This window comes from Dicentrarchus labrax, unplaced genomic scaffold (assembly GCF_905237075.1).
Source record: "Dicentrarchus labrax unplaced genomic scaffold, dlabrax2021, whole genome shotgun sequence".
NCBI lineage: Eukaryota > Metazoa > Chordata > Actinopteri > Moronidae > Dicentrarchus > Dicentrarchus labrax.
In genome coordinates, this window is record NW_026136710.1 from 19,100,019 (window position 1) to 19,124,575 (window position 24,557).

Consider the following 24,557-nt stretch of genomic DNA (forward strand, 5'->3'; position numbering starts at 1 on the left):
ATGGATCATGCAGCTGATGTCTGACCTTTATTCAGGATGTCTAAACTGGAGGCCCTATAAGTTTTTATCCACTTTGTGCATTGCAAAAGGATCCTGAGAGGCTGTAGTCGGCTCAGGTCAATGATTGCGTTTTGTTGTCGGCCTGGTCTCAGGTCTGATCGGCCTCCAGCTCATCAACGGGAAGAATGAGTCAGCCCATATCAATGATGCGGTGGCTGTGGTCGCTCAGTCCATTCAGGAGCTCTTTGAGAAGGAGAATATCACAGAACCACCGAGAGGATGCGTGGGCAACACCAACATCTGGAAAACAGGGCCACTCTTTAAACGGTAGGCTTATATACACGACGTAACGCCTGGCTTCAGTTCTGTTTTTTCACTGATAGGGATGATAAAGGTGTGATAATTCAGTTATTATGCCAAACAAGTTAATAAAAAAGCAATACTGGATCCCAGCAATTTTAAAGATTTATAGTCCAGGGCATATCCAGGATTTTTCTCCTTCAAGACTAGTACATTTCTTTACACTATGAGACAAGGGAAATATTCTAGAAGTGGGTCAAGGAATAACTAACACAAAAAGCCTGACTTTATTCAGCCAGATTTCTCAGCTCAAAAACAGATCTTTGCAGAAATTAAGTTTGCGCGGTTTCTGATCAGTTGAGTCTGAATTGTGCATGTTTTCAATTACCTTTAAAGCTGCACTAATGAATATTTTTTATTTCTTTAATATCAGCAATAAACCAGGTCTTCAGTTCCCCTCAGTCACTTAAACATTTTCCAATTTTTTTTAATCAGTTTTGTCTGGAAAGCTGCCTTACAGAATAACAAGTTCATCAGGTTCTCCAGAATGGACTAGAAATCCTATATTTATCACTTACAACTTTCGAATGACCCAGTTAGATTGGTTTGTCTGCAGTGTAACAAAATAAATGCACTGCCTCCAAACAGATGTAGTGACAAAGAAGTAGATATCATCGCAGCTCAGCAACCCGGCTCCGGCTTTTCAACACAAAATGTGGTGAATGAGTCATTTTACCAGACACGCTAAATCGAGAGCCTTGTACCGAACGACACGCAAAAAAATGCACTGTTACACTCCTAATAGATGACACAGGATATCCATGCGTGGACACATGTGTGCTCATTCACGCAAATAATCACATTCATTTGCTTGCCACAGGGTGCTGATGTCATCTAAATACCCAGAGGGCCTCACGGGTCGTGTGGAGTTCAATGACGATGGAGACAGGAAGTATGCCCACTACAGTATACTGAACTACCAGAAGAGTCGACTCATTCAAGTCGGCATATACAATGGAACACAGGTAAAGTGACTGAAGAAGGCAACTTTGGCCTACTTGACATAACTGTGACGCAGATTTATAGGAGTTTAAGAAAAGAACTCCATTCCCTATTTTTATGTTATCATCATACTGGACATCCAGCTCCAGTTTTCTATCTATAGTACAATGCAGTTAATGTAGGGCAACTTCACAGTCCTCGCTCTGCAGTTCAGCCAAAGCTAACACAATACTGCAGCAGTATGTCATAGTGAATTTGAAGGGGTACTTCAAATATAATTTTTTCTGCACTGCATGAGGATTGTAGATTGCACTCAACTCTAGATGGTCTAGATGTCCTTCATAAGCTCTGGGTATGAAATATGGATAAAGAGAAAACAAAACAAACTATTTTAGAAAGTCTAACCTAATTTTACCATTTAGATTTCCAAGCTTTCATGGTTTATTTCAACCATCATGGGTAGTCTTTTGCATTATGTTCATTGTGTTGGACTGCCTATATCATGCAATTTTCAAGGTGCTGCAATTTGTACTGAATTTGAAAAACAAATTCCAAAATGTATACTTTTAAAACTGGTCTGCACAGTATATAATATATTTGATTTGAGCATCAAAGTTAATTCTTAACCTTGGAAACTGACTCCATCCACTAATGAAGACTGAGCAATGTGGTTAAAAGCTCTGGGAAAAGCTAGTTAGCTGACCAAGATTATTTTGTCAAACTATATTCATTTGTAGTTAAATGTTAGTTAGTTATTTAATTGAGCCAACCATGCCAACACAGCAAACAGTAAGGACTGCAAGGATCAGCACTGCAGTTCCCCGGTGATGTGTGTGATAATAATAAGTTCCTGAAAGCCTCAGGTATGATACATAAGTCAGAGGTTGATGAAGTAAATGAAAGAACCGCTGAGCTGTGGTTATATAAAGCTGACTCATTAGTGATGCTCACCCACAGTGTTGGAGCCTCATCAGCAGCACACCTTCTGTCAGCACTCACCTATAATACTGTATTATGTGTGTGGCATCGCTGCAGGTGGTAATGAACAATCAGCGGAAGATCATCTGGCCCGGAGGAGAGACTGAGAAACCACAGGGCTTCCAGATGTCCACTCGATTAAAGGTAGGGTGCCTTGGCTTTGCTGCGGCAATGTGACATTCGTGTCTACACAGATAGAGGACGGACCTGAGCTGATATACTTGCGTTGGACAGTGCGCTGACATTTGTTCCTTGCGGGGGAGTGAAGTTAATCTATGTTCATAAAGGCAGCAGAGATATATTCGCTATGACTTTTATTTCTTCAAATTTGTCATAGGCCTGCAAAGAACCTCTCATCTGTATCCTTGTCAGTTATTTTTACATTCATCTATTTATCTTTGTGTGTCCATGTGTATCTGTAGAGTTTGTATATGGGTATTTCTACTGTGTTTTTCCAAGTGTTCTTTTTCTCTCCTGCTGTGGTGCACTGAAGTGCCCCGGGATCGAAATGGATCCAGCTCTGACTATGTGATAAACAGCTTTCTGTCCCGTCTGTTGTAGATAGTGACGATACACCAGGAGCCATTTGTGTATGTGAAACCCACTCAGTTGGACGGGACGTGCAAGGAGGAAATGACATTAAATGGAGTCTTAATTAAAAAGGTTATCTGCACTGGGCCCAATGAGACCATCCCAGGTAACACATCAGGGACGTTTATATTATCACTGTGCTTTTACTGCACCCGCCAAACACCCACTGGAGATGCATACATATATATGCAGTAGGTATCTATATATGTATGCATGTAGCTGAGTGTGCCATTCAGAATGAATGATTGGTGTGATGCTGGGACATGCTTGGTCTGTATGCTGTGTTTCTGGCAAACGGCGTGACTGTGTGTGGTCGTCTGCAGTGCACGGTGTCACGCATCTTGTTCAGTCTACGTGCGCCGCCTTTGGATTAAAACAAACAAAAAAAAAGCTAGCATGTTTCCACAAGAGTGATTGTAACTTGCAACTGTTGCTGGTTTTGTTACAGGACGCCCAATTGTACCCCAATGTTGTTATGGCTTCTGCGTCGATCTCCTGATCAAGTTGGCTATGACCATGAACTTCACCTATGAGGTGCACCTGGTGGCTGATGGGAAGTTCGGAACTCAAGAGCGGGTTCGTTTTACAGCCATATTTGTCTTCTATTCTTGCATGAGGCACAGGTCGCATGCAATATATCACATTCAATAACTTTAATCTTTTTATTTCACTCCCATTCTCACTAATGATCTCACTAACTATTCTGAGCTGAAGCAATAAGCAGAGAGCGGACACCCACAGATATCAAATGACCAGCGGGTTAATTTGCATCCCCCCCCCATCGCTGATCTAGTGTCAGTTTTTTAATGTCTACACTAAAGGCTTAGGCGAGCAGCAATAACCATTACTGAGAGGTGTAGTCAATGTGGAAGTGCCAATTAGTTGTAATATGAAAGACGATAATATCACATAAAACCAATTTGAAAATCTTCCACCAAAAGAAGGAGACTATTTCCTTACTGCTGTAAAAGTAGAACAGTGTCTAACCATAGACTGTAAAACATCAACGTAGTCTCCGTTTCTGAAGAGTCAGTGTGAATCTTAAAGTGTGGTTGGCTCCAGTCGTCACAATATTGGCAGTTCTGACTCTGCCGGCTCCTGGTTAATCCAAAAATGGACAAAGTGGAGCATGGGTGGAGCTGAGGTGGCCTGAATGAAGCCTGGTTACTGAAAACAGCAACCTGTGACAGCATCCATTCAAAGCAGCCACATCCTTAATTAGGCATAACTTTTAGCCTGAATATACTTTAAATAGGTTACAGTTATATAAAAATCCACCCCCCTGTAGCTAGGGACAAATTAGCTAGAGACAAAAAGTGCTTTTTATACCAGAGTGTAAACATGTTTATTTCTGCAGTAAAGTTGGGCATTTTCATTTGGGGGGTTTATGGATCACTTTTGAAACCAGCCTCAAGTGGCCAATCAAGGACCTGCAGTTTTCCACACTTCATTCTTGAGCCCGGGAGGTTGTTCTTTGTGTCAAACAAAACAAACGCGGTACCTCAAAACTTTGGTTTCTCTTCATCAGTGATGAGTTTTTCTTAATTACGAAGCTTCTGTCACTTCAGTCTCACCTCAAGCGAGTTTCTGGTTGTGTAACCTATAAAAAGAATTGAAAATTGTGTTTTAATTAGCAATATAGTTGCCACATATGAAAACGATTGATAAATTGCCAAGCAGGCACCAGTGCAAACTGGTTTAAATAATATGGATTTAATAATAGCAATAATGATCATGTATTTTGTCTCCGTTCATTGCAACTAAACAGATTATAATTTGTTTGCCATCTGCCACTGTGGCCATTTAATAAAAAACATCAGGTTGTAATATCATTAAAACCCTTTTAATGATTTCATCTTGCTGTAATGTTAGATGATTTTTACTGTCATTATTTCTTATGTGATATTTAAAACAAAACAAACAGCACACATCATTTACAAACCAAAAATGTCTCCTCTTGGCAGGACTCATTTCATTTTCCTCACCCCCCTGACAATGTCTTTGTAAATGTCAAATAGGACACATGCCACCACCTGAAAAGACAATGTCACGGTAGGATTAGATATAGGCTATTTAACCTTGAATTGCTAACCTTTCTGGATTTACAGAACCTACATTGTCCCTCGTTTGCACCGCGGAATAACTACATTTCTTATTCGGTGTTACTTACTAGCACTGCCCTTCCGTCACAACACATATCCCCAGTATGCTAACCTACTTTATAACACAGTGACTCTAAAGTTAACCTCACTGACGGTATGGTTAGCCTACAGCTACAGGGGTTAGACCCCCCACTGTCCTCGGGGTCCTCGGGGTCCTCTTAGAGTCTGCGCTGTAGGTCGCGCTTTCTCTTCTCTCACCGTGTTTCACCGAGGGCGGAGGGGCGGAGCTTAGCCCTCCACACACGGAGCAGCGGGGCACGGGAGAGACAGGTGAAGTGAAATAACGATACTGGAGTTGACAACAAGTCATTACGTTACTGTAAGTGCAAAAGACCTCTTCCACAGCAGCCATTTTGACCTGATATAGTAGGGTAAGTGCAGGTGAATGCAATGCTGACACTAATTAAGGTTCTGTTCCATTTAGTGTAGCAGAGCCTCTCCAATGAGCCCTTATTATTATTATTATTATTATTATTATTATTATTATTATAAGATGCACTTTAATTAGTGTCATTAGTAACACCTGCGTTAACCCCTACTGTTTCAGGTCAAAATGGCTGCTGTGGAGAGGGGTCTCTATATACAGAGTGTATGGATGATTAACATGAACTGCACTGGCTGGTGTAGCTTTATCAAAGTTGGCTTTAGCTGAAATGGCTGGTGGCTATCAGTGTTTTCAGTTAAGCTAGCTAGGCACACAGTCTGATGAAATGCTGTGCTGGGGAATTTAATAATTGATTGAATATGTGCCAAGACCAAATATATATGAGTGAATGATTAAAAAAAAAAAAGACTTAGAGTTAAACATTAAATAAATAATTTATTTAGAGATTGAGAGTTCGAGATTTTGACTGATTTGATAATCTGTTATTATATAATGTCAGATTCTGGGCTACATAGACATCTTTAAACTACTTGTTTTGTCCGACCGACTGTCTAAAACTGCAAAAACATTGAAATCTGTTTTGTCCTGGCCAAATGGCTGCATGGTTATGTAACATAAGCCCATACAGAACCAAACAACAAAGAAGAGAACGATATGATCAGTTGAAAACTTGCATGACTTTAATAGTTTTTCTGTAAAACTCCTGTCCTGTTGGCAAAGCATGAGCTCAATATCACTTTTGGTGTCCTTCAGTGCATGATCTATAAACTCCTGAAAATAGCAAGCTCTCTTTTGATATATAAGACAGAGCCACTTCCAAAGATGTGGAGCACGCCTAACTTATATCCCCACTAGGCTTAACCCAAATCCTTAAAGGCTGGATACATTCTGTGGTCTAGACAGCAGGTTGATTGCTGATTCTCATGTCAACACCTTCCTTTTGGGACTTCAGGTAAACAACAGTAACAAGAAAGAGTGGAATGGCATGATGGGAGAGCTCCTGGGAGGCCTGGCTGACATGATTGTAGCCCCGCTGACTATAAACAACGAACGAGCCCAGTACATCGAGTTCTCCAAGCCCTTTAAATATCAAGGCCTCACCATCCTCGTTAAAAAGGTGAGTGTGACATTTGGTGCTCTTTCAAGTCAAACAACTACTGGGGAGGTGGATGTATTGTTCAGTTGTGGAATCCTCAACTCTCTAAGGCAGTTTTTATTCCTTGTGCATCTACTTTATCACAAATATCCTCCTAAGTCCCCAGTGCAACCAACTGTTATCTTACATCTTGATTTCTACAATAGAGCAGGGTAACACAGCAATAAAGCTGAATCTATCCTTATTATATTACCTTATATGGACAGCAGAGGTTGTCACATTTAAAAGGTGAACAATATCCCAGTTTATTGACAACGCAACAATACATATTTTTGGTTCATCATTGATCTGTAAATTGTTGAATTTTTACACAGCAACCACGGGTTTTTGCTGTATCACATAGCTGTCTTTTTAGCCCATTTGCTGCATACCTTTACATCACACCTGTCCATTTTGCAAATAATGCTACTGTACTTAATCATTCTACAACCAACTGCGGTGTGTGTTTTCAGGAAATCCCTCGCAGTACACTGGACTCGTTCATGCAGCCGTTCCAAAGCACGTTGTGGCTGTTGGTGGGTCTTTCGGTACATGTGGTGGCGGTGATGCTTTACCTACTAGACCGGTTCAGGTACAAGGGGGACCTGTGTTTGTATGTCTGTGCCCATGGTGTGTGTGTGTGTGTGTGTGTGTGTTTGTTTGTGTGAATCAGTGACTGTGTGTGCGTGTGTGTACATGCACTCCTGCGCGCTGCAGATCTTCCCTCGGTGTGGACACAAAGGCAGACGGAGGTGAAGATTGTCTCCAACCATCCCACCGCTCTGTCTGTGTGCAGCCGTCTTTGTTTGTTTGTCCCTCTTGCTTTGCTTGCCCATGTTCAGTTCCCTTTCCTGCCTGGGGTCGCCAGGGTTTTCCCCTCTACAGCTTCTTGGCGATTTCTCATTTTATTTCCTGCAACCCTCCCAATTTTTTCCTTCTAGCCCGTTTGGAAGATTTAAAGTAAACAGTGAAGAAGAAGAAGAAGATGCCCTCACCTTATCATCTGCTATGTGGTTCTCCTGGGGAGTGTTGCTGAACTCTGGAATAGGAGAAGGTGAGACAGAGCCAATGAGTAAATAAAGAAAATCATTACTGAAAATCTCCAAATTATCACTTCTCTGCTGGTAAAGGTTCCTGTAATCCTGAGTGCTTCGGTCTTTACACAGTTTTTCTTTTGTAAAAAGACCAAAATCAAGGCGTTTGTGGCTCCAGGTGTTGCCTCACTGTCATGTTGTTCTTTGAGGCTGACAAATGAATTCCTTTCAAATCACATTTTGTAAAGAAAGACACTGCTGCAGCTTGTCTTTTAACAGTTACCTTTTCCTGTTTAATTTGTCTTCCAGTGTTTTCTTTTCATGTCTGATATTTTAGTGGGCTATATTTTTTGGTAATTTCTTTTGTTTTGGTTTGTGTTGGAATTTTTTAAATACACAGGTAGAGGGTTTATTATGATTTAATTTAACATATGGGTTAATGATCCTTGTTGTCATTATTTGCAGTAGTAGTAGCAGCAGGGCTTACTGGTATTAGGGGGTGGAACTGTTACTTAGGCGAAAAAGAAGTATCTAGCCAACTAATCCAATTAGAAAATAATAAGTAGTGAGCTGAAAGGTCAAAACTGAACTCACCACACAGGTGCGCCGCGCAGCTTCTCAGCGAGAATCCTGGGCATGGTGTGGGCTGGATTTGCCATGATCATTGTAGCTTCTTATACTGCCAACCTGGCTGCCTTCCTGGTGTTGGACCGGCCTGAGGAGCGCATCACCGGCATCAATGACCCAAGGGTGTGTAGGCTATGTTAATACACAACAGTATACATCAATGGAAGTTCTTAGTATTCACTACAATGTCTGTCTCTTTGTGCAGCTGAGAAACCCATCGGACAAGTTCATCTATGCCACAGTGAAGCAGAGCTCTGTGGACATCTACTTCCGGCGGCAGGTGGAGCTTAGCACCATGTACCGCCACATGGAGAAGCACAACTATGAGAGTGCCGCCGAGGCCATCCAGGCCGTGCGTGACAAGTGAGTCTCGGCCAGGCCGGGCCGACCAGAGCACGTGTCGGCCGGCTGCTCGACCTATCAGACACACAGAACAGGGCCAGACCAGTCAGCTCAGGGGGGGGGACATGGACCTCTGGACCAGATGGAAGTGGCAGGACTTACTGCTGCATTCTCTCTGACCCAGGCCCATTGCCCAGCCAAGACAGATGTACAGGGACAGGAGCAAGGGTGTGGACGTGTCAACAGCACTGGCACCAGTGTGAGGTTAAGCTAACATTGAGTCAAGGAGCACCCTTTTTCAGGTTGTACCAAGACGAACATCTTTGAGATGGGGGAAATCCAATGGGGGACGCGCCCTCACCCATCTGGCATTGGATTTCATTTGGGCCATAAGCAGCGGTAGAGATTGCTGGTAAACGCTGAATGACACACACGATCTGGTGTGCGAGAGAGAGAAGGGTGGGAGCCGTAAATGTGTATGTAAATCATTGTACTGTCGCACCGTAACCCCCTCCTTCCCCTCCTCCTCCTCCCTCCTTCCTCCTCCTCCTCCCTCCCCCTCCCCCACAGCAAGCTGCATGCTTTCATCTGGGACTCTGCGGTGCTGGAGTTTGAAGCCTCGCAGAAGTGCGACCTGGTGACCACGGGAGAGCTGTTTTTCCGTTCGGGCTTTGGCATAGGCATGCGCAAGGACAGCCCCTGGAAACAGAATGTGTCCCTGGCCATTCTCAGGTCTGTCCCAGCCGAAGCTGCATTACTCGTATGACTTTTTTTTTTTTTGTTTGTTTCTTATCAATATGATTTTCTGGTCACGTATTGACCATTTACAGCCATCCAATACATCGCCTTATGTTACATCTTCTCTCTCTGTATCTCCCCTCTCCTGCCCTCTCTGTCTGTTTGTCTCTGTCAAGTTGTATGTCTGTTTGTCACCTGTCCTGCTGTCTCAGTTTCATTTATGTTGCTATCTGGGAGTGAGCGGCTCAAATATTTCGTTATTTGCGGCGTGTATTAACTTTGTTACCTCTCTCCCCACCACCCCCAACCCCCTGCAGTTCTCATGAGAACGGCTTCATGGAAGACCTAGATAAAACCTGGGTGAGATACCAGGAGTGTGACTCAAGGAGCAATGCCCCAGCCACACTCACCTTTGAAAACATGGCAGGTATGGTCCTTATCGCGTAGAGAAAGCGTTAAAAGTGATTGGACAAAAACTGCAGTGGTAAGGTACTGTAGCGCTTTTTTGTCCAATACCTTTACAAAATCGTTGTTTTAGTGTCGGCGTGGGTGCTCTGTGGAAGTGTGCCGTACAGTATATTGTGCTGTGGCTTTGTGCGGTTGTGGTCTTCAATTAATAGTGTGTAGTTTACAGCCGCCGTCGTCAGTAGGAGCTGGTTGAGAAAAGGAGGGGCGGCCACTGAGCAAGACACGCAGACCATGCATTCATACTCAGTGGAAGCAGCGGGGTTGTAGACCGTCATCTCACGTTTCTCTACCTCTGCTCTGTTTCTGTTTGTCCGTCCCTTGCCAACAGGTGTCTTCATGCTGGTGGCTGGAGGCATTGCAGCCGGGATCTTCCTCATCTTTATCGAAATCGCCTATAAGCGCCATAAAGACGCCCGCAGGAAGCAGATGCAGCTGGCCTTTGCGGCCGTCAATGTCTGGAGGAAGAACCTGCAGGTAGGATTTATCCCCTCTGTCTGTTCAAACCCAGTGTGGAAGGGCCAAGACTGGGGTGCAAGAGAGCCAACAAAGCCCCCTCTTCATGGGGGGTCAATTTTTGTCTCTCAGCCTTTTTCTTTATGTGGTGGTCAGACTGCCAGATCACCGTATGAGAAACCGTGATCTCTGATGCCTTCATGTACTGTAAGGCATCCTGAGTGGCCACCCTGTAGGTCCTAACAGTTCCTAGAGGCCAACAGCGCCCGTGTCTCTTGTGTGTACCTGCAGGAGAGTAAGGAGGCTTCTGGAAGTCAAGCTGTGGCCGGGACCCCCTCATTAGTATGTAACCAATTAGCAGAACCATTTCCACCCCCATGCCTCTCTCTTGCTGTTAGAGTAGCAATAAGATGATTACCCTTGCGACCTTCTAACATGATGGACATCTGAATTAAAACTTCACCTTCCACGTCCATAGCATGAACTAGTAATTTCTAAGCTGTTGCTGTGGCGCTTATACGCTTCATGAGGTCAGATGATGTGGACATGAAAAGCAAATAAAAAGTAGCAAATGTCCTGCCAGGAACGCCATGAAAACAATAATAACAGTGATTACTGTATGGTCATCATTGATTTCCTTCACTCTGGTAGTCATGCTAACAGCAGCCATGAACTCACAATACAAATAGAGCATAAAGATTAAAATCAATGCCCTGGCTCAATCACACCGCAGTGACTCTCCCTGTATAGCCATCATAACTTTAAAGTGTACCATGCTACAGTGTACAGTATGTCTCCTTATCCACTGCAGTGTACAAAATGCAGACACCAAGTATGAGACAAATGTATCTTGCATGCCAGATGCTTCATGCGATGCAATGAAAGCAGAAGAAGGGGTCAGAAGAGGGTCAGTTCACCCAAATTTCAAAAATTCTTATTTTTCTACTTCACCTAGTGGTATCTATCCATGCAGATAGTTTCGGGCACACACGCTGGGTTTTTGAGATATCTGCCTCTGAAACTTCTGCCACCAAACCAATGAGGTCGGGGAAGTGGACGTTTGCAAGGCAAGATACTACTAGGAGTAAATGAGAAATGTCTTTTCCTTTTTTGTAATTTGAGTGAACCCACCCTTTAAGCTTCAATCAAATGATAAGGTCCTCCGCACAGCCGACGAAGAACATGATTTGCCCCCTACACTCCAGGCAATCAAACATGGCTGTGAAGCGTTAGAGCATTGGAGTGCCCCTCCTCCACCATCACACTCCTCCCTTTCCTTTACTCTTGATGGTTTCACTGCCTGATTGGATTGGAGGTGCAGGGGTCCACATTTAACGGCCGGTCACGCAGCCACTGTGAGTCATGTTATGTGGCCCTGGCAGCCTGTCTGCTGACTCTATGTAAGCCTTGAACCAAAGCTCAGTGTTTGGCCCTGCTGAATAGAGACAGCAGGGCTGGAGGAAGGTACAGTATAAAATCACAAGTGCCTGTCAGCAAATCAATGTCCTTCTAAGAGTGTCTGCCATCGACCTGACTCTGTATGTAACTGTCATGTGTCCTCATATGGTTGTGCGTTCTCTAGGCGCATTCAGCAGACGAATGCATGCGGGGGAGGTGGGGGGGTTCACTGAGAAAGGAGAGGGACACACTAAACTGCCCGTAGACCAGCGCATTTTATATCCATGTCAGCGATGATCATGTTGATTTCTCTGCACCGCTGAACAAAGACGGCTCATGCATGCTTATCTTGCTCATCGACCGTCACTGTGGGCCCTAGAGCTAAAATAACGGACACAAACAGTCTTCACTGCCCTAAATATAACCACTGTAATGGGGTCTCATGCAAGGAGTACAGAGGGAGCCCAAGAAGTCTAGTCGGGCTAATACAATCTGTTCTGTTCTGCGTGAATATTATTCAGGGTATTATTCATACTGTTTGGGTGCACTGATTTGATTACTCTCCCTGATCTCAGTTTCACAAATTAAAAATGACAACTTGGTTATGTAGGACAAAAGTTTATGTGGCCTCCTCCTTCCTTAGTGTGGAACTGAAACCTGGAGTCCCATCGTTGGCATCATTTTGACTGCTTGTACTCATGTCTGTATGTAATTATGTGCTTATACTGCCTCAGGTTGGTGTATTATGCAAAGCACTGTGCACCCACATACCGTAATGCAGATATGTAACCTGAGAGAACATGCACTTCTGACTAACCTAAATCTGTTCATGCAGTACACCCCTCATCCTCTGCAGGCTGACACTGTCAAAATGCTGTTAATGCTCAAAAGCCCTCAGAATATAAGTTAATTAAGTTCCACGCCAACCGTTGCTTACACAATGCTTTACAGAGAAATAAAGGTGCATGCACTGTTAGAATTGCATGCCTAAGATATTCCAGCTTTACAGAGCCGTAGCCACAGAGATGTAGTGGGGGTAGACCTACTTAAGCTCATTTAGAGCATATTTATATTTGTGCAAGAGAATTCATTTTGAAGCTGATTTCAATCTTTATGATCTAAATTTATAATTTACATTATACAAAGTAAGTGTGTAAAGGATGTACTGTGTAGCCACACAGTGCGTCTTTTGTGATAATACAGGGGAAAAAAGACAGCCTGTGACTTTACTGTTCTGGTTCGCTCTTGCCACTCTCATGGCATAGTTTATATGGCATAAGTATTTAGCAGCTAAACTGCAGGATATTTTTTCTCAGGAGTTGGTGGAGACCCAGAGCTGAAAGAGTGTGAAGAGTCAGAAACATGACTCCAAATGAGAGCTAATTATGCTTTGTATCTGTTGTACATGTAAATATGTCACTGTTTGCTAATTACTTTGTCATGTCAACTTAAAAGGTGATAATGTGTCAGTTTTGTGCTCACAGTGTGTTTCCATTGCCTCCAAGCGGGCAAAAAATGAGCTACTGCAGTCCAGATAACAAGACAGCTTAATGACAGTGTGAAAGATGCCAGTATGCACAACATCCTTCACAAACAAGGCGTACAGAGGTGAAAAATACTGCCAGCTCTCTCCGCAACAGTCTAGTCATTACTGAATACATTTCCAACCAGGGAAGTAAGCCTAGGAAGGAAGCCTATTTTAGTTCAGATAGAAGCCATTACCTTCACAGGTAGATGGATCCGGCAATATTATGGGGACATGTCTAAAAAGGTGCTTAACAGAAAATAAATGGTAGTGAATTTTAAAAAGTACAAATTCAAATTGGGAATTAAGAGATCTAAATGTAATAATTTAAATTCAAATTCAATAGCAAAAATTACAATTTATAATAACTTTATTTATTGTATAATAACACACAATCATAAAAAAAAACAAAAAAACACACCCTATACATTTATAAATCGATTTATTTTTGCATACCACTCAACATAGATGCTGATGCCAGTATACCTGTAATGAGCTACAGTAATATCGGTCAGACTCTGGTATGAGCTATAAGGTTTTGTGTGTTTTATATTTTCCTGTGCTTGTTTTGCAGCTTGGTCTCAATGCTACTGAACATAATGTGTTCTATAAATTTACATCATACAGATGATATCTCTATATGTTATCACTCTATATCTCTGTATATTTCTCTTGCTGTTTACCTAACGTGTTGTTGACCACTACATCACTGATGCTACACGTCTGGCTTTCAGCTTCCCCTTTTCAAACAGACGTTACTCAGAAGTGCAGTGTCTAAACAAAACGGAAATTGGTGTCAGTTTGGGATGAAAACAGAGTATCAGAAACCCTGTTCCATGGTGATGATGATGATGATGATGATGATGATGATGATGATAATGATGATGATGATGATGGTTTAAAATGATGATGCACTGTGGCAGCTCGCTTCTGTTTCCGACAAGAAACAGGCGGCTGCTGTACACTGTGCGAGTCCCATGCCATGTGCTCTTCATCTGATGGTCCAGCATGCCATGCATGGCCGGGACTGTGCACACGCAGCACCTCATCAGGGCTCAGAGCGGCCAGACTGCGCTCCTGCAGTATCAGATGTGTAAGAAATGGGAAAGTAAAGATTAAAAGAAGAGAACTGACGTCACTTGGGCATTGATTTCTCCTGAACCAAGACGATTAACAGTTAGAGGCACTTCCTACGCAGGCTGACTTTCTGCATTAACTAACATGAGATGTCATCTTCCAACAGGAAAAAGATTGTACTTATCATTACCTGCACTAACATCGAGTGATGTCGTGCACCAATCACTTCTCTGCCAGCTCTCATCTACCCTCCACGCCAGCTTATGCCTGCTCGCCACCCGGTATCATGTCATTAAGGGGTTGACAGAAAAGTGCTGGTTGGCGGTGTGATGGGTGGTACAATTGTGCCCTGAAAGTGCCTAGTCATGTGACCTGATGAAAAAGGATGAACTGCGGGGCCAGTGCTGGCCAGGATTGATTTTTCACGCTATTTGTTTTGTGTTAATTATTCTATGTTTTCCCCCTTTATCCCTCTCTCCATCCATAAAATGTTTTGGCATGTTGAAATTCACACCACACTGCCCCGCCCGCCCAAAGGGCCTCCCTCCCTGCAACTGCTCACTCATCTTCCACTTATACTTTGCTTAACAGCCATCTTAGAGTGCTTTCTTATTACTTTTTAGAAATAGCATCTATTAGCCTCCATCTGCTCAGATCATCATGAAATCAAGCACACAGGGTCGCTTTTATTTTTTGCACTTTAAGTTAGAGTAAGATTTTTTGCAGCTACTGTAGGCAACCATTTCTTTTCAAACCTTTCACTTATGCAGTCCATCTCATCCTCCATCCCATTCCCTTGTGTGTGGGGTGAATTTCCATTATACCACTTTCAGGTATAATGACTAAATGGGCTTCAATTACTGACTTTTGTCGCTGTCGTTTTCCCTCTTTGATATGCATTTTAGTGGCCTCTGATACTGTAGCTTTTTCGACTTTTTATACCTGCCTGGCTTTGGATGTGGATGTTTGCTTTGCTAGTTGTTTTTTATTTTATTTTTAAATATCCGCCCTTTTTGGTTCCCTTGGCTTTTGCTTAAGGATCTTTAAAGTAATAACGATCAAGTGGATGGAAATTTATTTTATTTTTCTTTTCTCCCCCCTATGCAGCCCTCTTCCTCTCTAGAGACTCAGGATGTAAGAATACCTTAATATGAGTTTTTTTGCACACAAACACCCAGTTATTGTGCTGAGAGTAGCTGTGGGGCACTCTGATGGTATGAGAGAGGGAGGGCACCTAATTGGTTAAAACAGCTTTTTTTTCTGCATTTATTTTTGACAGGACTGCATTCCTAAATGTTTTCCAGAGCTCTGACCTGGGTCAGAATCCTAGATTCCATATATTTAAAGTGTTAAGTATGGGCATATTATAAGTCAGATTTGGCATGCTGTTTAGTTGATCCATTTTAATTTAAGATTGCTTGTGTGTTGAAATGAGGAAGTTGCAACTCTAAAGTGTGTGTTCAGGCAATAGCGTGCGTACAGGCAGAACATTTTAGATGGTTAAAGTAGTGTAACGTAGGTATCACACCCACTGACATCTTTACTAGTCATCACTCATTCCAATGCATTTCTAGGGGCCAAGTGAATGTGTCAGCACATTTCTAGAGGACTACTGTGCCATCATGTGCAGTCCCACTGTGATAATGTTGCATATACTGTAGGCGAGTGCCCTCATATCAGACTGAAAAGACTATCTCCACTCTCACATCTAACAGGCTTTATTCCTTTCTTTCTCCTTCCTTGCGCATTTTACATACCCAAATGCTGTAGTCTGTCTCACAAGGACCCTCCCTCTATTTAGACAATTTAAAGTAAGGTAATTTATTGGGGTGGTGGTGGTTGGTGATGGGGCTGGTGGGAAGAGAGAATGGGTGAGACTGAAACCACAGTTATCACCCCAGCCAGAGGACATGAATAATGTTTCTACATATATTTATTTTAGGATAGGAAAAGTGGTAGAGCAGAACCCGACCCCAAAAAGAAAGCCTCTTTTAGGTCCATCAGTACCACCCTGGCCTCCAGCATCAAGAGACGTAGGTCCTCCAAAGACACGGTAAGGAGACGAAGAAGCAACATCTTCCCTTGTTTATTCTCCTCTTTTCTCTTCTCCTCCTCCTCTGTCTATACTTCCACCCCTCTCCTTTCTCTTTCTCTGTCCTCTCTACCCACATCTCCATATCCGACCGCGAGACGACGCCATGTTCCACTCACCCATTTCCACACGGCTCCGCGGCCTCTGCCACGTGTCTGTCCGTTCACCATCGCTCAGCCATCACCATTTAGCATCTGTAGGTCCTCTACAGGCCGGAGGGCATCAGTGCAGGAACTCAGGTCAGGCCAGGCCAGGAGCTGGGCTCTGAATTTGGGGAAGGGGGCGTCCCACTTGTCCAGGATTTTTGGGGGGAGGTTGGTGGGATTAGTGGCGTGTTCTCCTGGAGGAGGGGGGCGACAAAAGCAAGCAGTCTGCCAGTGGTGTTTGTCTTGGGCTGCTCTTCCTCCCCGCCTCTGGTTTGGACGTGGATTCTGGCGATGGTGTACTTTTTTGGTGGCGTTGTGGTGTGTGTGTATTGTACATAAGCGCGTGTGTGTGTGTGTGTGTTGATATATTCGTGTTCGTGTCCTGTCGTTTTTGACTGCTTGATCCTTTGTATATCCATTGTTCCTTTGCACCGATCCCGCCCGCACTTCCTCTGTTTGGGTTTCAGCCGCTGTTGGTTTGCTTTTGGTTTGACAAGCATGCGCCAATGTTTTGTCATTTTGTCCAAAAATCCATTTCCAAGGTGGTCGTGATGGCCACTCCTCCTGGGAAGAAAACTAATGTTTTGTCTTATTTATCAACATGTCTATTTCAGGATTACACTCATGGATTTCTATTAATCAAATTACTTTTTGCTTTGTCATATTTTGTTTGTCATAATTCTTGTTTATTTTTCAGTGTCCTTGTGGTCTGAACTGTGCATGCCTTTTTCAGGGTATATTTTCAGGTGGTGAAGACAGTCTTCTTTTATGTTTTAATGATTGTTTTTACGGGCTCCAAACTCTGTGAAGCCTTAGACTCTCACTGTGTTTCAAATACTTTTTTTTCTTTTCTTTTGACGCCATCTCTATATCTTTGCTTGACTCCTTTGTTGCAGCACAATGAGAGTGTCAGGTTTTCTCCATTCTTTCACAGTTCAGTTGAAAGGTCCTGCTCGTTGCAGTTGGGAGATTGTATTCCACAAGCTTGGAGTGCTCTGACACACCAGTGACCCGCTTTCATTTGTGCCCAGCTGCTCTGCCAGACATAGCTGGTTGCTGACCAAATCTGGCATGAGACTCTTAAAAAAAACCCAAACCCAGCAATAATCTCTGGAGATAGCACAGACACCTTCACAGAAAGGCTGCTGTACTAACATTGTGTTTTAAATGTGTTTCTCAGGGGAGATGTAGCCTATGGAAGCTAAGCTAACGGGTCGAAAAGTAAATGGTTTTTTTTGTGTGTGTATTTTAATTTGATCTCATGTCTTTCTCTCTTTCTCTTGTTTAACTGTCTTTTTTTTTTTAATGGATTTTTTCGCATTGAACCAAACCAGCTTTACTCTCCCCTGGAGGTTTCTCAATAGAATTGGTCTCGTTTGAAGAGAAGAAGAGTGGGACCGCCATTGTTATTATGTCTGTGCGAGGGTCCGGATGCTGGTTTCGGAGCCCTAGTGGGGGGAAAAATGTCTCCAAATGGAAAAATAATACAGGATTTAGTGTAATCAAAAAAAGATGCTCCAATCGAAAGATTTACCATCCTCAGTCTTTGACCATTATTTTGATTTTATATAAATGTTCTTCTTTTATATTAATGGATATCAATGGACTTGAATGTCAGTGTCCCTCACCCACATGCCACACTGCTCCTCTCTCCCTCTGCAAGCATGCCAGTAACTGTAACTGTCATAGCTGTAGTAACAGTAGAAGAAGTAGAAATAATCTTTGTAGCTGTGCCACATCTTAAGAACAATCACCATAGCTGTGTTGAATAAGTAGCTTTATAACCATTAACTGTGGTTGTGATGTCAGTGAAGTGTCTCTCTTTTGCTGGTCCACTTGACCCCAGTAGGGTGCGCTGTTAGCAGGCCCTCAAGGTACAAGACATGAGGAGACCCAAATGGGGGCTGTAAGCCATATGATGATGCAACTTGCGGGTCAAGGGGATGAGGAACATCCACTCTGACTCTATTTAGAAAATGTAACATTTTACCACTCAGTCTGGATGTTGCCCCATCTGTCAGCATGTTAGTTGCATCATAACAGCTTCTGAAGCTCATATGCTTGAATGTATTGGCTCTATCAGCTTGAAACGAGAGGCACCTAAATCCCAAGATCTTGCTTAATTGAGAAAGACAAAAAGTACATACAAGATGGGTACACCGAGGCAAGATTCTTCCCTGTTTTGGTTCGGCAGTCATTAATGTACAGTTACTCATTTGTGATGCGTTCAGTGTCCAAACAAAAGATGTTTTCTTGCACATTGGTTGTTATGAAACCGGTTTTTCCAACATAGTGCTCTGAGTCAGGATTATGACTGGCACTTTGGAAATTAGTTTGACAATAAAGAACATAATGCAGACGAGTTTATTACTCCACCCAATGTTCCAAAACATGAAGCTGCTCCACACAAAAAAAACCCAGCATGCCACAAGCTCTATTTATGATGTAATTGACTCTATGTTTAACGAGTTATTGTTTCAGCAGGTTTCTATATTATTGCTCATTAGCAGAAAAAGCAGCCTCAGCATTGTACAAATATGGCTTACTGCTGTCAGACCACACACTCAAAAGACTCAGTCAAAAGCAAAAATCACTGTTACCATAGAAACTAAGCACCTGCATGGAATCGGGATCTTGTTTTCCCCTCTCAGCACTGTAGAGGCCTATAATTCAACGCACTCTGCTTTAAAAAGAAGCACAGTGAAGCGGGGACTGGACGTAAGAGTCCGACACAACAGCACTTTGAAATCAGCCCAAAATTCTTCCTCTCCTCCAGAGCTGCTAAAATGAGAGAAGCTGCCTGTCTGCATGCTTATAAATGACCGTGGGGAGATAAATGAGCTACGGCAGGAAAAGCGTTCACCCATGCTCTAAGGCCAAAAATTACACGATTCCTGATTCAAGTTTGCTGTTGTCTAAACTCAGCACCTTACGTCCGCTCCCGCCTAGCCCACCTCAGGCACGACCAAACCAAAAGAAAAACCTAATTCAACAAAAATGGCAAAACTAAGGTGTGCCTGAGAAGGGTTAGAGAACCCTCCTGCTTCTACATTTCTGCAGAAATAAAGAAGCAGGTGTTAAAAAAATAAAAATAAATGAATGTTTAGGTAATTATACTAACGTTACTAAAGAAAAAGAAAAAAACCTGCCAAATGCTACTTTTGTTAAGAAATGACACCCTGTTATGTGTCTCCCTTCCTCCTTCCCCCCCATTTCTCTTCACCTCTGCAGCAGTACCCACCCACTGACATCACGGGCCAACTCAACCTGTCTGACCCGTCTGTCAGCACCGTGGTGTAAAGAGAGGGGAGACACTGACGTTCGCTCCCCGAGGAGAGAGGAAACGAGACGAGGAGGGAGAGGAGGGGAGGGGAAGAGGAAAGGGAGAACCCGTCTCCTCGTTCCCTTCGCCGTTGCAGCCGAAGCTTTCATTTCACCGCCTGCCAACGGAGCTTTGGAGGAAATTGCTTTTCGAAGACGTGGCTGATAGAACACTGAACTTGCACCTTTTTTTTAAAAGTCAGGATTACCTGGCGTTAGATGTTTGTAGGGTCCCTGAGCATGCACAGAAGAACCCATCTGACTCACATATACAATCTTTTCCTTCTGTATGTTATTAGCTAACTTATTTAATCTTGTTTTAGTCATTTTACTCACAGAAATTTACTTAATGTTTGATGTTAACTACTTTTCAAATTTACTGACCAGCTGTATAACTTTAGCAAGCCAGGTTTAGTTTGGTTAAGTAAACGGATAAATTAGTTTTGGTGCAAGTACTGTACTTGACATATCACTTCCAATTAGGGCTTAGATACCATAGTAATATCTAGTTTTTTTTTTTAACAACATATACTGCAATACAAGATGTACTGTAAGCTTCAATGGATATCAAGTATTTTTTAATAGGAACTACCTGTGTTTTTATCTACAAGGTTTTTAAATGATGTTTCTTTCATTTGGAAGCACTAATCACGGCACTAATGATGAGGATAGGACATATAATGTTGTCTACCAGTGAAGATGATGAAAGCATGTGTTTGCTTGTATATGAATAAGAGCTTTACGATCTCAATGATGAAATTGATTATTGCTATTTTGAAAGCTACTATATACCAGATTCTGTGTACCTTTTCCCCCTTTAATTTTGTACTAATATGCCAAATGCATGTTTTATTTTAGTTTCTTGTTAGAATTCTATTTCTTAAAGAAAATCTGCTAAGCTTTACTACTATTTATAGCAAGAGATAAGCAGGTGAATACTCAGAGTCACAGATTAATTTGCAGTCTGATGAAACTGTTCAGTAAGGCTGGTGTTTGTCCAAATGTGTTTGAGACACTCAGCCATAAGCCATGTTACGCTTGGGGACGCCCTCTCTCTTCCTCTCTCCTGCCGCAGCAGTCTTTCTCATTTCCAGTCTCCGAGGGGTTGCATCAAAGGGCCAGGTTTTTCACCCAACCAGCACTCGGTCTTTCATGCAAAACCTCCTCCCTGCGCAGCGCCGGAGAGCTTTTACACGAAGGAATCCGAGTGAATTGAAAACGTGGCTCAGCCTGAGAGCTTGTGTGCAGGTCTTGGTTAGATGCAAAAACAGGCCGTTTCCCATTTTCTGGAGCTGAGAAACCACTGCTGTTTGTTGAAAAGACACATCACATCCTCTCTGGTGTCTGGCACTGCATAGCACTTTATGCTGAGGGGTCTCCCAAACTGTAAAAAAAATGCTATTGATTTACCAAGAAACTAACAGAACCACTACAACATCAGACATATTAACTCCACTTTAAGATGTTTTAATTTCACAAATCTCTCTTTCATTTTACTTTTATTAGAGAAACAGTAGTATCCACAAAGTCTTTATAAGAGAAATAAGGACACTTTTAAAACAACCACACAAAGTGCTAAAACTGATTTTGGTTTTTTAAATTTGAACCGAGAGTTTGCTTCTGATCCCATTCTCATTCTGCCCTATGCATGCTTACGTGTTACTATCAGTGCTTTGGTTTGTTTCTGGATGCCTGTTGTTGCTGTGTACAGTTAGCCGAGCTATTTGGAGCACTTAAGTTGAATGAACTGTAAATACAGTCTGGTTCAGTGGAGATTGCACTGCGCTTGTATTACGACTGCAGCTGAGAATGTCTTATAGTTACACGCGCGCACACACACACACACACACACACACACACACACACAACAGTTGTGATACGTGGGCATGCATCAACACACACATGCAAACATACACACAAGACCCCTTAAGGAAGAATCACTTGTTTTTCTTACCTTTTCCAGATCTTGCATTATATCATCTTGTTTATACAACTGTAAATAAAATATACTTACATTGCCAAGTCTAACAAATCCTGTGATTTTATTATTTTATTATCAATTACTTACATATTGATTGATCTGTCATTTTTTATTAATCTGTTAATTATAGGAAATATTAAAACATGTCCAACAGTTTCCCAGCGCTCAAGGTGGTATCTTCAAATAGCTTTTTTTGTCCAACCAACAGTCCAAATGAAAATATATTCAATTTGTGATGGTATAAAAGCAGCAAATACTCACTTTTGAGAAGATGGAGCCAAAGAATGTTTGACATTTCTGCTAGATAAATGGCTTTTATTACGGCTGTAATTATTAATTACCAAAATGGTAATTTTCTTCCGATTCACTGATGGATTATCCGACTCATCATTTCAACACAAATTATTTTTAGAATTGCACATTAGGAAGTGAGTAAACGTTTTTGTCGCATAGCAGCTATTTTAAGAGTTTCAAATGGCTTCCCAGTTAAAAATGAAAGACTGTAAGCACATACTGCACCAGGAGAAATAAAAGTATAAGGGGAGAACAAAACATACAAAAAGAAAATGTGCAGTGGGCCAGTGAAGCATAAGTGCATGATGGAGACTTTTCACCATTTTTCCTGCTCTGGTCAACTTACATGTTTGATGATTTTTTTCTTAAAAGAAAAATAGAAACGTGCAATAATACATTTTGTCTAGAACTTCTCCCAAAAAAGCTCTCAAAGTGCAACAATGCAAAATGATGATAAACGTTATGTGTGGTTTGTTGTTTTGGGTCTTTGGTCTGCATGCCTATAGACTGTAGGGTTGACTCCTAACTGCTCTTAGCAACTTCGTATAAAACTGTAAGCCACAGTTTCCAGCAAACAAGCTCAGACAGTCCGAGTGTTTGACACCAGCCCAGCAGCAGACAGCAGCAGAGAGCCAAATCCAGTGGCTGGTGAACAATAGTTGAGACAGATCCTGTTGATGGACAAGAGTGAATCCAGGATATTGAACGGGTAGACAGGACTGCATTTGGATGATTATGTTGCTCTGTGTCTGGTGAATGTGTGAAGGAAAATGGTAGCTAACAGTATGTCAGGGACAAACTGTATCCTGTTTAGGTCCAGACTAAAATATCTAAAAAAAACTATTGGATAGATTACCATGACATCTCGTTCACACATTCATGGTCCTTACAGGATGAATCCTTTCGTTTCACCTGATTTCATGACATTACCATCAGCCTCAGCTGTAGCTACTACTGTTGGTATTATAACATGCTAAACTGGAGATGGTGAACAAAAGAACTTGCTGTTAAACATCAACATATTAACTTTATCACTGTGGGCATGTTAGCATCATGCAGAGATGGATCTAGAAAAAATATTCATGGGGTGGCCAGAAGGTGGCATGGAGAATTTAAGGGGTCACAGAAGTATATCCTGATTTAATTGCAATCAATCACATATATCAACATTTGAACATAACATTATTGGGGGATATTAGTAAAGCATTAAACAGGAATACCTAAAGGTGGCATTAGGAATCATTAAATCATTTCCAAATCTTCAGACATGTTTCCGAATATATCCTTTTTCTGATTCTGATTCTGATTTTTAGCTGAACTTTAATTGTGGCCATAACAGTTCCTTCCATTTTCAAATTAATCTGAATTAATGTATTAAATTTGACACTAAACTAGGGTGGCAAGGAATGTTTTATTGCTGGCAGCTTCCATCTTATACCACCCCCCTAAATCTGGAACTCCACTCAAAACACCACTGCACCTACGTTAAACTTCACACTGCCGCTAACGTGGCTGACTTTTACTCTTGTTAATCCAGACATCTGGTTGGTTAATGTCCCTTCCACATATTTGTAACATGTTATTAAGAAAACAACTGACAAGTATAATAAAATCAAGGGTTATTCCTGTAAACCTCTTAAGATGTCATGATGCATATGTACAGACATTAGGCTAATCTAATAACATGAAAAGGTTAATATATTATGACCCTTTCAAAAGCTAAAATGCTACCCACACAGTCATCGTCACAGTCAGTAAAATCTTTAATTAAATTACGAGTGTCATCATTAATTACATCATGGCTGTCTTTGTTAATTAATGACAGACCTGGCAGAAGCAGAGGTGGGTCGCAGCATATTGTCAGGTCTGTTATGGTCCATTGACCCTCTGCCCTGATCACAGCCGACACTCTGTCACACTCTGTCAGAGAGATTCATGTGACGGAGTGCTCCAGAGTTCTGTGGAACCAGATTTGAAGTACTGGTCTGAACCCTCCACTTTGATGATACACTGTTTTATGGCTGAATTTAGCTTCTTGTTTTATTTATTTTCCTGTTTTTGTAGTGAGTTTTATCTAAACTAAACTCCCAATTACTGTTAGTGAAAACAGTAGAGTAGGCCATAATAAGATTTTCATTAGTGTATCACCTGAAAATAAGAATCATTGTGTTTTTCGTTACTTTAGAATAAGCCGTTTTTATCTTCAGAGGGAACTTGTCTTCTTTGCCGAGGCCACTATGTTTCTACAGTAGCCCAAAGAGGACAAACCAAACACTGGCTCAGGCCTTAAAATATCTCTCTTAGGAAGAACAAAGGCAGCTAGAACCTTTTACAGACAACAGTATAGGCCTTTTTCACAGCAGACATTTTGACCTGTCACAGTAGGAAAAGCAGGAGTGACTAACATCAACAACTAACAGCAGCTTACATGTTCACATTGTTATTGTGAACATGTTAGCATGCTGATGTTAGCGTTTAGTTCAGCCACACATGAATCGTGTTACTGGA

General features: G+C 42.1%; 1 protein-coding gene across 8 annotated transcripts in view; it reads left to right on the forward strand.

Moving 5' to 3' along the window:
• The window catches only part of grin1a (glutamate receptor, ionotropic, N-methyl D-aspartate 1a), a 33,402-nt gene extending 11,606 nt beyond the window's left edge, over positions 1 to 21,796 (forward strand). For 2 of the 8 annotated variants that reach the window (XM_051412607.1, XM_051412608.1), the window contains 16 exons: positions 153 to 327; positions 1,181 to 1,325; positions 2,338 to 2,424; positions 2,842 to 2,977; positions 3,320 to 3,447; positions 6,371 to 6,535; positions 7,027 to 7,145; positions 7,495 to 7,607; positions 8,189 to 8,337; positions 8,420 to 8,577; positions 9,127 to 9,288; positions 9,612 to 9,721; positions 10,091 to 10,236; positions 15,323 to 15,349; positions 16,158 to 16,268; positions 19,685 to 21,796. In XM_051412607.1, the coding sequence (XP_051268567.1) occupies positions 153 to 327; positions 1,181 to 1,325; positions 2,338 to 2,424; positions 2,842 to 2,977; positions 3,320 to 3,447; positions 6,371 to 6,535; positions 7,027 to 7,145; positions 7,495 to 7,607; positions 8,189 to 8,337; positions 8,420 to 8,577; positions 9,127 to 9,288; positions 9,612 to 9,721; positions 10,091 to 10,236; positions 15,323 to 15,349; positions 16,158 to 16,268; positions 19,685 to 19,753 (2,000 nt within the window). In that variant the 3' untranslated portion in view covers positions 19,754 to 21,796. Of the gene's footprint in view, positions 1 to 152; positions 328 to 1,180; positions 1,326 to 2,337; positions 2,425 to 2,841; positions 2,987 to 3,316; positions 3,448 to 6,370; positions 6,536 to 7,026; positions 7,146 to 7,494; positions 7,608 to 8,188; positions 8,338 to 8,419; positions 8,578 to 9,126; positions 9,289 to 9,611; positions 9,722 to 10,090; positions 10,237 to 15,322; positions 15,350 to 15,985; positions 16,269 to 19,684 lie in introns of those variants that run through there. The other 6 variants (XM_051412602.1, XM_051412603.1, XM_051412609.1 and 3 more) reach the window with 4 other exon arrangements.
• The last annotated feature ends 2,761 nt before the right edge of the window (positions 21,797 to 24,557 follow it).